The 14,412-nt window shown below is 28.0% G+C and overlaps 1 protein-coding gene across 1 annotated transcript in view; it reads right to left on the bottom strand.

Moving 5' to 3' along the window:
* LOC149425002 (dehydrogenase/reductase SDR family member 11-like) overlaps positions 1 to 12,920 on the bottom strand; it is a 37,694-nt gene extending 24,774 nt beyond the window's left edge. Inside the window, exon 1 of the mRNA XM_089646982.1 lies at positions 12,846 to 12,920. Coding sequence (XP_089503108.1) covers positions 12,846 to 12,920 — 75 coding nt within the window. The remainder of the gene's footprint in view (positions 1 to 12,845) is intronic.
* Between the last annotated feature and the right edge of the window lie 1,492 nt (positions 12,921 to 14,412).

Genomic DNA, 14,412 nt, shown 5'->3' with positions numbered 1-14,412 from the left:
TCGTTCATCCTAGACACGAGAGACTGCAGATCATCCATAAAAAATTATTTCGTGCTTAGTAGCAATTTTCTGATTTATTGACTAACAAACTATTCGTCACGCCGTTTCCCCAAAAACAAGTAACACAACTCTGTATTGGCATACACTGTTCGCTTCAAGCATATTCATGCATTTTATACTTCATAATTAACATATCAAAATTACAAAATGGTAAATGGCAAATAAATGTATCTTTCATAGTCTTCACAAAACAGTTGTACACCAAATATGATTTAAGATTTTCACGGCCAAAAGTATTTTTGTTATTTTTTTTTGGGGTGTTATGCCGTGTTGCGCTAACTCAAATAATAAAAACAAATAACATTAAGGTGTACATCAATATAATGTTACCCAGACGATTACAAATTTAGAACGCAAAAGTCTAGAAAATGATAAATGGCTAAAAAATCGGTTGTACATGAGTGAAATGTGAAATACTCCCGAGTGAAATTATTCATGATCCATGAACTCAAATTTGTTTTGAATTTAATTGTCACATTCAAAATTGAAACTGCTTGTGTGAAGTATATTTCAGGTAAGCGTGTAATGGGTACATATCCATAATATTTAAATAAAATTTGATAGCTTGGCTTAAATTCAAATACGGTTTTGTCTTTACTTTAAAAGTTGTTATAAAAATATAAGATTGTTCATTTTAATGGTAGATTTATTTTTTTGGTAATCATATATTTTTTAAAGTATTAAGAAATAAATATAATTTCACAATGTTCCAAAATAAAACCGGTGACCGATTTACGTGTTTCGAATTTCGAAGATGATCCGCCCCATTACTAATTAAACAAGGATTTGTTTAATTAGTAATGGGGCAACAATTTAGCTGACCAGAGCTAAATGGCAAACGTTTCGTCGTCATTCGTAAAAATTAAAAATGATAACTTAAATTTGTTGATGGAGCCCCTTTTTCTTCATGAATAATAAATACTTTCCCTATTTTCACATAAATATAAATAAAACACTGCAAATTCAATGCGAAAACACTCACTTTTAAAACACTTTCGGGTGAATTTGAAAGATATTTACTTTTAACATACTATGATTGTACGATTCAATCATCGAAAGCAACCAAAACGAACACACACAAGTCGGTAATATATTGAATTATAATAAAACAATGGATTACCAACTTAAATTAATTAGGATTTACTTGGACATTCATTCAATGAAAATTTGTCCATTCGGACATTCTACCGAAGGAATTTTGTCCATTCGGACATTCTACCGAAGGAATTTTGTCCGTTTGAACAACGATCTAATGAATAACGTCCATTCCGCGATTCAACCAATAGAACTTTATCAACTTGGATATTCAAGCAATGAAACTGAGTCTATTCAGACATTCAACCAATATAACTTTATTTGGACATTCATCCGAAGTAAACGTGAACCAATCAAAAGTATTGAAAAACCTTAAACATGTGTTTATTTGTCACAAAACATGAAAAATTTTATGAAAAAATTGAAAAACCGTACGAAATAATATTTCAAATCGTCATAAAACCTAAAACTTACAGAAAAACAAGAAAAATATATTAAATCGTAGTAAAATACTGAAAATTATTGAAAAAACCATGCAAAATGAGAAAAGACGTCATAAAACCTCAAATATATTAGAAAAACGGAATTTATATATTTAAACGTCGTTAAACCTTAAAATTTGTAGAAAAACCACATTTTTGTGTTAAATTCTTGTTAAACATAAAAATTTTTCTAAAACATCGTAAAACACTGAAAATATTGAAAAACCATGCAAAATTTGTAAAGACGTCATTAAACCTGAAACATTGTCGAAAAACCAGTGTGATGTGTTAAATCATCGTAAAATACTGAAAATTATTGAAAAACCAGGCAAAATGTGTAAAATCGTCATAAAACCTGAAAAAATGTAGAAACACCGTATTTTTGTGTTAAATTGTGGTAAAACATGAAAAATTGTCTAAAACATCGTAAAACATTAAAAATTATTAACAAACATGGCAAATGTATCAAATCGTCATAAAAAATAAAAACGTATAGAAAAACAAGATTATTGTGTTAAATCGTCATAAAATTATTGAAAAACAAGGCAAAATATGTAAAAATCGTCAGATTTCCTCGTTATATTGTCATTAGAATAATTTTCTTTTTTAACCAGAATTTAACACAAAAATAAGGGTTTTTCCACAATTTTTTGAATAATCGTTGTTTAACCTGAAAAATAATAGAAAAACCTTTTTTGTGTTTGATTGTGGAAAAACATGTAAAATTGTCTAAAACATCGTAAATCGTCGTAAAACACTGAAAATTATTGAAAAACCATGCAAAATGTGTAAAAACGTAATAAAACCTCAAAAATTGTAGAAAAACCGTCTAAAAAGTCTAAAATTGTGGTAAAACATGAAAAACTGTAGAAAAACCTAATTTATCTAAGTTGAATTGTCGTATATCATGAAAATTTATCTAAAACATCGAAAATTGTAGAAAAACCTTATTTTTTAGATCAATTGTTGTAAATCATGAAAAAATAAAGAAAAACCTTATTAAAGTTTTGAACTGTCGTAAAACATGCAAGATTATCAAATACATGGAAAATCGACGCTTTACCTGAAAAATTGTATAAAAACATTATTTTTTTTTTAAATCGTCATAAACCCTGAAAAATTGTTGAAAAACCTTATTGAAGTGTTAAATTGTCGTAAAACATGGAAAATTATCAAATACATGGTATATCGTCGTTAATCCTGAAAAATTGTAGAATAACCTTATTAAAGTGTGAAATTATCAAAAAACATGCGAAATTATAAAATACATGGTTAATCGTCGTTAATCCTGAAAATTTGTGGAAAAACCTATAAAAGTATGATATTGTCACGAAACTTTATAATTTGTATAAAACCTTAATTAAGTGTTAAATCGTCGTGAAACCTGATAATTTGAAGAAAAACCTATTTTAAGTGTTAAATTGTCGTAAAACATGCCAAATTATCAAATACACGGTACATCGTCGCAAAACCTGAAAAATTGCAGAAAAACCTTATTATTGGGTAAAATCGTCGAAAAACCTGAAAAATTGTAGAAAAAAGTTATTTTTGTGTGAAATCGTCGTAAAACCTGAAAAATTGTAGAAAGACCTTATTTTTATGTTAAATTGTTGTAAATCATAAAAAAATGTAGAAAAACCATATTTAAGTTTTAAACTGTCGTAACACATGCAAAAATATCAACAACACGGTAAATGGTCGCTTAGCGTGAAAAATTGTAGAAAAACCTTATTTTTGTGTTAAATCGTCGAAAAACCTGAAAAATTGTGGAAAAACCTTATTAAAGTGTTAAATTGTCGTGAAATATGCAAAATTAACAAATACATGGTATTTCGTCGTTAATCCTGAAAAATTGTAGAAAAACCTTATGATTATGTTAAATCGTCGTAAAACCTGAAAAATTGTAGAAAAACCGTATTTAAGTGTTAAATTATCGTCAAACCTGAAAAATTGTAGAAAAACCTTATTTTACTTTAAAATTGTCGTATTTCATATAGAATTATCAAATACATGGTAAAATTGTAGCAAAACCATATTTATGTGTTTTATTGTCGTTAAACTTGAAAAAATGTATAATAACTTAATTTTATTGATAAATCGTCTTAAAACTTGAAAAAATGTAGGATAACCTTATTAAAGTGTCGTTATACATGAAAAATTGTAAAAAAACCTAATTATGTGTGTTTAATTGTCGTTAAACCTGAAAAAATGTAGAATTATCTTATTTATGTGTTAAATCGTCTTAAAACCTAAAAAATTCGAAGAAAAACCTTATTTAAATGTAAAATAGTCGTAAAACATGAAAAATTATGAAAAACTTGGTAAATCGTCGCTAAACCAGAAAAATTATAGAAAAACCTTATTTAAGTGTGAAATCGTCGTAAAACCTGAAAAATTGTAGAAAAACCCTAGTTTTGTGTAAAATGGTCGTAAAACTTGAAAAATTGTAGAAAAACCTTACTTTTGTGGGAAATCGTCGTAAAACCTGAAAAATTATAGAAAAACCCTAGTTTTGTGTAACATGGTCGTAAAACTTGAAAAATTGCAGAAAAACCTTATTTTTGTGTGAAATCGTCGAGAAACCTGAAAAATTGTAGAAAGACCTTATTTTTGTGTTAAATTGTTGTAAATCATGAAAAAATGTAGAAAAACCTTATTTAAGTTTTAAATCGTCGTAAAACATGCAAAATTTTCAAATTCATGGTAAATCGTCGCTTAACCTGAAAAATTGTAGAAAAATCTTATTTTTGTGTTAAATTGTTGTAAATCATAAAAAAATGTAGAAAAACCTTATTTCAGTTATAACTGTCGTAAAACATGCAAAATTATCAAATACATGGTAAATCGTCGCTAAACCTGAAAAATTGTAGAAAATCCTTACTTTTGTGTTAAATCGACGTCAAATCTGAAAAATTGTAGAAAAACTTTATTTTTCTGTAAAATCGTCGTAAAACCTGAAAAATTGTAGAAAAACCTAATTTTTGTGGTGAATTGTCGTTAATCATGAAAAAATGTACAAAAACCTAATTTATCTGTTAAATCGTCGTAAATCATGAAAAAATGTTGAATAACCTTATTATTGTATAAAATCGTCGTAAAACTTGAAAAATTGTAGAAAGACCTTATTTTTGTGTTAAATTCTTGTAAATCATAAAAAAATGTAGAAAAACCTTATTTATGTTTTAAATTGTATTTAAACATGCAAAATTATCAAATACATGGTAAATCGTCGTTAATTCTGAAAAATTGTAGAAAAACCTAATTTAAGTCTGAAATTATCGAAAAAAATGCAAAATTATCAAATACATGGTAAATCGTCGTTAATCCTGAAAATTTGTGGAAAAACGTTATTTTTGTGTTAAACTGTCGTAAAACACGCAAACTTATCAAATACATGGTAAATCTTCGTAAAACCTGAAAAATTGTAGAAAAACCTTATTATTGTGTAAAATCGTCGTAAAACATGAAAAATTGTAGAAAAACTTGATTTTTGTGTTAAATCGTCGTAAAACTTGAAAAATTGTAGAAAAATGTTATTTTTGTGTTAAACCGTCGTAAAATCTGAAAAATTGTAGAAAAACTTAATTTTGGTGTTAAACTGTCGTAAATTATGAAAAATGTAGTAAAACCTAATTTATCTGTTAAATTGTCGTAAATCATTAAAAAATGTTGAATAACCTTATTATTGGTTAAATCGTCGTAAAACTTGAAAAATTGCAGAATAACCTTATTTTTGTGTTAAATCGTCGTAAAACCTGAAAAATTGTAGAAAAACGTAATTTTTGTGTGAAATCGTCGTAAAACCTGAAAATTTTTAGAACGACGTTATTTTTGTGTTAAATTGTTGTAAATCATAAAAAATGTAGAAACACCTAATATATCTGTTAAATTGTCGTAAATCATTAAAAAATGTTGAATTACCTTATTATTGTGTTAAATCGTCGTGAAACTTGAAAAATTGTAGAAATACCTTATTTTTGTGTTAAATCGTCGCTTAACCTGAAAAATTGTAGAAAAATCATATTTTTGTGTTAAATTGTTGTAAATCATGAAAAAATTTAGAAAAACCTTATTTCAGTTATAAATTGTCGTAAAACATGCAATATTATCAAATACATGGTAAATCGTCGCTAAACCTGAAAAATTGTAGAAAATCATTACTTTTGTGTTAAATCGACGTCAAATCTTAAAAATTGTAGAAAAACTTTATTTTTCTGTAAAATCGTCGTGAAACCTGAAAAATTGTAGAAAAACCTTATTTAAGTGTTAAATTGTCGTTAAACATGCAAAATTATCAAATACATGGTATCTCGTCGTTAATCCTGAAAAATTGTAGAGAAACCTAATTTTAGTGTGAAATTATCGAAAAACATGCAAAATTATCAAATACATGGTAAATCGTCGTTAATCCTGAAGATTTGTGGAAAAACGTTATTTTTGTGTTAAATTGACGTAAAACATGCAAAATTATCAAATACATGGTAAATCTTCGTAAAACCTGAAAAATTGTAGAAAAACCTTATTATTGTGTAAAATCGTCGTAAAACATGAAAAATTGTAGAAAAACTTTATTTTTGTGTTAAATTGTCGTTAATCCTGAAAAATTGTAGAAAAACGTTATTTTTGTGTTAAATCGTCGTAAAACCTGAAAAATTGTAGAAAAACCTAAATTATCTGTTAAATGGTCGTAAATCATTAAAAAATGTTGAATAACCTTATTATTGTGTTAAATCGTCGTGAAACCTGAAAAATTGTAGAAAAACCTTATTTTATTGTTCAACTATCGTAAAACATGAAAAAAGGTAGAATAACCTTATTTAAGTGTTAAGTTTTAGATAAACATGAAAAACTGTAGAAAAACCTAATTTATCTGTTGAATTGTCGTAAATCATGAAAATTTATCTAAAACATCGTAAATCGTCGTAAAAGTTGAAAATTGTAGAAAAACCTTATTAAAGTGTGAAATTGTCGTAAAACATGCAAACTTATCAAATACATGGTATATCGTCGTTAATTCTGAAAAATTGTAGAAAAACCTAATTTAAGTCTGAAATTATCGAAAAAAATGCAAAATTATCAAATACATGGTAAATCGTCGTTAATCCTGAAAATTTGTGGAAAAACGTTATTTTTGTGTTAAACTGTCGTAAAACACGCAAACTTATCAAATACATGGTAAATCTTCGTAAAACCTGAAAAATTGTAGAAAAACCTTATTATTGTGTAAAATCGTCGTAAAACATGAAAAATTGTAGAAAAACTTGATTTTTGTGTTAAATCGTCGTAAAACTTAAAAATTGTAGAAAAATGTTATTTTTGTGTTAAACCGTCGTAAAATCTGAAAAATTGTAGAAAAACTTAATTTTGGTGTTAAACTGTCGTAAATTATGAAAAATGTAGTAAAACCTAATTTATCTGTTAAATTGTCGTAAATCATTAAAAAATGTTGAATAACCTTATTATTGGTTAAATCGTCGTAAAACTTGAAAAATTGCAGAATAACCTTATTTTTGTGTTAAATCGTCGTAAAACCTGAAAAATTGAAGAAAAACGTAATTTTTGTGTGAAATCGTCGTAAAACCTGAAAATTTTTAGAACGACGTTATTTTTGTGTTAAATTGTTGTAAATCATAAAAAATGTAGAAACACCTAATATATCTGTTAAATTGTCGTAAATCATTAAAAAATGTTGAATTACCTTATTATTGTGTTAAATCGTCGTGAAACTTGAAAAATTGTAGAAATACCTTATTTTTGTGTTAAATCGTCGCTTAACCTGAAAAATTGTAGAAAAATCATATTTTTGTGTTAAATTGTTGTAAATCATGAAAAAATTTAGAAAAACCTTATTTCAGTTATAAATTGTCGTAAAACATGCAATATTATCAAATACATGGTAAATCGTCGCTAAACCTGAAAAATTGTAGAAAATCATTACTTTTGTGTTAAATCGACGTCAAATCTTAAAAATTGTAGAAAAACTTTATTTTTCTGTAAAATCGTCGTGAAACCTGAAAAATTGTAGAAAAACCTTATTTAAGTGTTAAATTGTCGTTAAACATGCAAAATTATCAAATTCATGGTATCTCGTCGTTAATCCTGAAAAATTGTAGAAAAACCTTATTTGTCTGTAAAATCGTCGTAAATCATGAAAAAATGTTGAATAACCTTATAATTGTGAAAAATCGTCGTAAAACTTGAAATATTGTTGAAAGACCTTAATTTGTGTTAAATTGTTGTAAATCATAAAAAATGTAGTAAAACCTTATTTAAGTTTTAATTTGTCGTAAAACATGCAAAATTATCAAATACATGGTAAATCGTCGCTTAACCTGAAAAATTGTAGAAAAATTTTATTTTTGTGTTCAATTGTTGTAAATCATGAAAAAATGTAGAAAAACCTAGTTTAAGTGTTAAAGTGTCGTTAAAGATGCCAAATTATCAAATACATGGTAAACCGTCGCAAAACCTGAAAAATTGCAGAAAACCTTATTATTGGGTAAAATCGTCGTAAAACTTGACAAATTGTAGAAAAACCTTATTTTTGTGTTAAATCGTCGCTTAACCCGAAAAATTGTAGCAATATCTTATTTTTGTGTTTAATTGTTGTAAATCATGATAAAATGTAGAAAAACCTTATTTCAGTTATAAATTGTCGTAAAACATGCAAAATTATCAAATACATGGTAAATCTTCATAAAACCTGAAAAATTGTAGAAAAACCTCATTTTTGTGTTAAATCGTCGTAAAAGCTGAAAAATTGTAGAAAAACCTTATTTAAGTGTTAAATTGTCGTTAAACATGCAAAATTATCAAATTCATGGTATCTCGTCGTTAATCCTGAAAAATTGTAGAAAAACCTTATTTGTCTGTAAAATCGTCGTAAATCATGAAAAAATGTTGAATAACCTTATTATTGTGTAAAATCGTCGTATAACTTGAAAAATTGTAGAAAAACTTTTTTTTTGTGTTAAATCGTTGTAAAACCGGAAAATTGTAGAATAACGTTATTTTTGTGTTAAATTGTCACAAACCATGCAAAATTATCAAATACATGGCAAATCGTCGTTATCCTGAAAATTTGTGGAAAAACGTTATTTTTGTGTTAAATTTTCGTAAAACACGCAAAATTATCAAATACATGGTAAATCTTCGTAAAACCTGAAAAATTGTAGAAAAACCTTATTACTGTGTAAAATCGTCGTAAAACATGAAAAATTCTAGAAAAACTTGATTTTTATGTTAAATCGTCGTAAAACCTGAAAAATTGTAGAAAAATGTTATTTTTGTGTTAAATCGTCGTGAAACCTGAAAAATCGAAGAAAAACTTAATTTTGGTGTTTAACTGTCGTAAATTATGAAAAATGTAGTAAAACCTAATTTATCTGTTAAATTGTCGTCAATCATAAAAAAATGGTGAATAACCTTATTATTGTGTTAAATCGTCGAGAAACTTGAAAAATTGTAGAAAAACCTTATTTTTTTGTTAAATCGTCGTAAAACCTGATAATTTGAAGAAAAACCTAGTTTAAGTGTTATAGTGTCGTTAAAGATGCCAAATTATCAAATACATGGTAAACCGTCGCAAAACCTGAAAAATTGCAGAAAAACCTTATTATTGGGTAAAATCGTCGTAAAACTTGAAAAATTGTAGAATAACCTTATTTTTGTGTTAAATCGTCGAAAAACCTGAAAAATTGTAGAGAAACGTTATTTTTGTGTGAAATTGTCGTAAAACCTGAAAAATTTTAGAAAGACGTTATTTTTGTGTTAAATTATTGTAAATCCTTTAAAAAATAAAGAAACACCTAATATATCTGTTAAATTGTCGTAAATCATTAAAAAATGTTGAATAACCTAATTATTGTGTAAAATCGTCGTGAAACTTGAAAAATTGTAGAAAAACCTTATTTTTTTGTTAAATCGTCGTAAAACCTGATAATTTGAAGAAAAACCTAGTTTAAGTGTTAAAGTGTCGTTAAAGATGCCAAATTATCAAATACATGGTAAACCGTGGCAAAACCTGAAAAATTGCAGAAAAACCTTATTATTGGGTAAAATCGTCGTAAAACTTGAAAAATTGTATAAAAACATTATTTTTGTGTTAAATTGTTGTAAATCATAAAAAAATGTAGAAAAACCTTATTTATGTTTTAAATTGTATTTAAACATGTAAAATTATCAAATACATGGTAAATCGTCGTTAATTCTGAAAAATTGTAGAGAAACCTAATTCTAGTGTGAAATTATCGAAAAACATGCAAAATTATCAAATACATGGTAAATCGTCGTTAATCCTGAAGATTTGTGGAAAAACGTAATTTTTGTGTTAAATTGACGTCAAACATGCAAAATTTTCAAATACATGGTAAATCTTCGTAAAACCTGAAAAATTGTAGAAAAACCTTATTATTGTGTAAAATCGTCGTAAAACATGAAAAATTGTAGAAAAACTTTATTTTTGTGTTAAATTGTCGTTAATCCTGAAAAATTGTAGAAAAACGTTATTTTTGTGTTAAATCGTCGTAAAACCTGAAAAATTGTAGAAAAACCTAAATTATCTGTTAAATTGTCGTAAATCATTAAAAAATGTTGAATAACCTTATTATTGTGTTAAATCGTCGTGAAACTTGAAAAATTGTAGAAAAACCTTATTTTTGTGTTTGACCGTCGTAAAACCTGAAAAATTGTAGAAAAACCTTATTTTATTGTTCAACTATCGTAAAACATGAAAAAGGTAGAATAACCTTATTTAAGTGTTAAGTTTTAGATAAACATGAAAAACTGTAGAAAAACCTAATTTATCTGTTGAATTGTCGTAAATCATGAAAATTTATCTAAAACATCGTAAATCGTCGTAAAAGTTGAAAATTGTAGAAAAACCTTATTAAAGTGTGAAATTGTCGTAAAACATGCAAACTTATCAAATACATGGTATATCGTCGTTTATTCTGAAAAATTGTAGAAAAACCTAATTTAAGTCTGAAATTATCGAAAAAAATGCAAAATTATCAAATACATGGTAAATCGTCGTTAATCCTGAAAATTTGTGGAAAAACGTTATTTTTGTGTTAAATTGTCGTAAAACACGTAAAACTTTTCAAATACATGGTAAATCTTCGTAAAACCTGAAAAATTGTAGAAAAACCTTATTATTGTGTAAAATCGTCGTAAAACATGAAAAATTGTAGAAAAACTTGATTTTTGTGTTAAATCGTCGTAAAACTTGAAAAATTGTAGAAAAATGTTATTTTTGTGTTAAATCGTCGTAAAATCTGAAAAATTGTAGAAAAACTTAATTTTGGTGTTAAACTGTCGTAAATTATGAAAAATGTAGTTAAACCTAATTTATCTGTTAAATTGTCGTAAATCATTAAAAAATGTTGAATAACCTTATTATTGGGTAAAATTGTCGTAAAACTTGAAAAATTGTAGAATAACCTTATTTTTGTGTTAAATCGTCGTAGAACCTGAAAAATTGTAGAAAAACCTTATTTTTGTGTTAAATCGTGGTAAAACCTGAAAAATTTTAGAAAAACCTAATTTTTTGTTAAATTGTCGTAAATCATGCAAAATTATCAAAAAAATGGCAAATCGTCGTTTATCCTGAAAATGTGTGGAACAACCTATTTAAGTGTGAATTTGTCGTGAAACCTGATAGTTTGTAGAAAAACCTTAATTTAGTGTTGAATTGTTGTAAATCATGAAAAAATGTTGAAAATCCTTATTTAAGTTTTGAATTGTCGTCAAACATGCAAAATAATCAAATACATGGAAAATCGTCGATCACCTGAAAAATTGTAGAAAATCCTAATTTTTTTTTAAAAATCGTCGTAAACCCTGAAAAATTGTGGAAAAACCTTATTTAAGTGTTTTATTGTTGTAGAACATGCAAGATTTATAAAGTACATGGTATATCGTCGTTCATCCTGAAAAATTGTAGAAAAACCTTAGTGTTAAATCGTCGCTTAACCTGAAAAATTGTAGAAAAACCTTATTTTGTGTTAAATCGTGGTAAAACCTTAAAAATCGTAGAAAAACCTAATTTATCTGTTTAACCGTCGTAAATCATGAATATTTAACTAAAACATTGTCAATACTCATTAAACCTGAAAAATTGTAGAAAAAACTGATCTTGTGAAAAATCGTCGTAAAACCTGAAAAATTGTAGTAAAACCTTATTTTTGTGTTCAATTGTTGTACCTCAATCATGAAAAAATGTTGAAAAACCTTATTTAAGTTTTTAATCGTCGTAAAACATGCAAAATTATCAAAAAAAATGGTTAATCGTTACTTAACCTGAAAAATTGTAGAAAAACCTATTTTTTTTTTTAAATCGTCGTAAAACCTGAAAAATTGTAGAAAAACCTTATTTTTGTGTTAAATCGTGGTAAAACCTGAAAAATTTTAGATAAACCTAATTTTTTGTTAAATTGTCTTAAATCATGCAAAATTATCAAATACATGGCAAATCGTCGTTTATCCTGAAAATGTGTGGAACAACCTATTTAAGTGTGAAATTGTCGTGAAACCTGATAGTTTGTAGAAAAACCTTAATTTAGTGTTAAATCGTCGTGAAACCTTATAATTTGTAGAAAAACCTAATTAAAGTGTTAAATTATCGAATACATGGTAAATCGTCGCTAAACCTGAAAAAATGTAGAAAATCCTTACTATTTTGTTGAATCGTCGTTTACCCTGAAAAATTGTGGAAAAACCTTATTTAAGTGTTAAACTGTCGTAAAACATGCAAAATTATAAAGTACATGGTATATCGTCGTTAATCCTGAAAAATTGTAGAAAAACCTTATTTTTGTGTTAAATCGTGGTAAAACCTGAATAATTGTAGAAAAACCTAATTTTTTGTTAAATTTTCGTAAATCATGCAAAATTTTCAAATACATGGCAAATCGTCGTTTATCCTGAAAATGTATAGATAAAAAATAACAGAAAACCTTTAGAATTAAAAGTATGTAAATTTTTTTACAGAAAACCTTAAGAATAAAAAATCATCGTTATTTCCTTCTTGTACATCGCGGGTCTGTATTGGCAATATTACTTAATTTAAAAAAATATGCGGTTTTTTTGGTATTACACCACTTTGGCAAACAAATAAGAGATCAAGAGAACGCGCGTCTTTTACTTCTCAGGCACACACCTGAAGTGATTAAGTTTGTAAAAATACTAACACGTTTATGAAATAGCAAACTAGAAAATTTTCCTTATTACCCCAAAAAATAAATTTTTACCCCATTTGGGGTAATTTACCCCGGTTCCCCGACCGCTGGTGTAGGTGCTTTTGTATTTGATAACTGACGGTTCATCTTTAGTGATCAGTAACATCTTAACTTAATTCCAAATACATTTATTTTTGTCCATGTTTATTGAGAATTTTTTTCCAGTCTTCTGACATACCCTTTTCCAGTCCGTTGTTTCCATTTCTGTTAACTTATAACGAGGTTCATTCTTCTTTGCACACTTTATAATTATCGCTAACTCCGTTGGAACAAATATTGGACCTTGTTTTAAAACCCTGACCTTTTCTCTTTCGATGCAAGAATGAACGGAGTATCCTTCGTTCTCTGAGTGCCCAACAATTAGATATTTATTGGTAATAATTTGAATATCAAGTGTTCGTAGTGCATGAATATACATGAAAAACAAAAATTTGTTTTTATTCTGTGCCACACAGTTATCAGAATAAAAGATCACTTCCCGTTTCCCTTGGCAAAAGTCTTTTGAAAATGTGTACACGCAGGTAGACATTTTGACTGCGTCTCTTTTAGCTACACACTCATACTACATGTAACAATGGTTCTGTCGTGTTTTGGTATTGTAAATAGAGAAGTTATAAACTATTTCTTCTTCTTCTTCGATGGCGCTACAGCCCATATCGAGCTTTGGCCTCCTGCAACAGTCGCCTCCAACTCCTCCTGTCCTCAGCGGCTGACTTCCAGTTTGTCACCTGGAGAAGCTGTGCTGCATCCCCTCTTACCTCATCTTCCCACCTCAGTCTGGGTCTTCCCACTTTTCTCTTTCCACCTGGGTGACCAGTCAGAATTCTTTTTGGGACGCGTGTACCCGGCATTCTCTGTACATGCCCAGCCCATCTCAGCCTGAGGAGTCTCATGTGTGCCGAGATGTTAGGGGCCTTATATATATCGTACAATTCTATATTGTGCGGATACGCCACTGTTCGCCCTCTTTCACGGGTCCACATATTCTTCTCAGCACCTTTCTTTCAAAAGTATCCAGCATTTCAGCCATCTTTACCGTCAGTGTCAGCGCCTCACATCCATATGCCAATACAGTTCTTACAATGGTCTTATATATGGTTATTTTGGTTTTTCTGTGGACACTACGTGACTTAAACACTGGCAGCAAAGAGAAGTATGTTTTGTTGGCTGCTGTGATTCTCCTTCTGATTTCTGCTGGATCCTCATTGTTCTCTGTCAGGCTGGAGCCCAGGTAGGTGAATTGGTCGACCACTTCGTATGAGTAGTTGTCTTTAAATAGTGCACTACTTCTTCTTCTGTGTGAGGGGTTCCTGCTCTGTACCATCATTTTTGTTTTGTCAACATTAACTCGCAGTCCTACTTCCCGCGCCGCTGTTTCTAAAGGGTCGAAGACCTCTTTAATGGCTGAAATTGATCTTCCGACAATGTTGATGTCATCCGCATATCCGACAACTTGACTGCTCTTGAAACAAATATTGGAGCCAGTGTCTATTAGTGTTTTTCGTATTACATGTTCGAGCACAATGTTGAAGAGAGTGGGAGCCAGACTGTCCCCCTGTTTAAGTCCCTGTGATACTGTAAATTCTTCCGACAATTCT

This window comes from Hesperophylax consimilis, chromosome 3, assembly GCF_061612785.1.
Source record: "Hesperophylax consimilis isolate HC1 chromosome 3, BYU_Hcon_1.0, whole genome shotgun sequence".
NCBI classification, from domain to species: Eukaryota; Metazoa; Arthropoda; class Insecta; order Trichoptera; family Limnephilidae; genus Hesperophylax; species Hesperophylax consimilis.
Note: the sequence above shows the minus strand (reverse complement) of the source record. Positions and strands in the feature narration are given on the sequence as shown.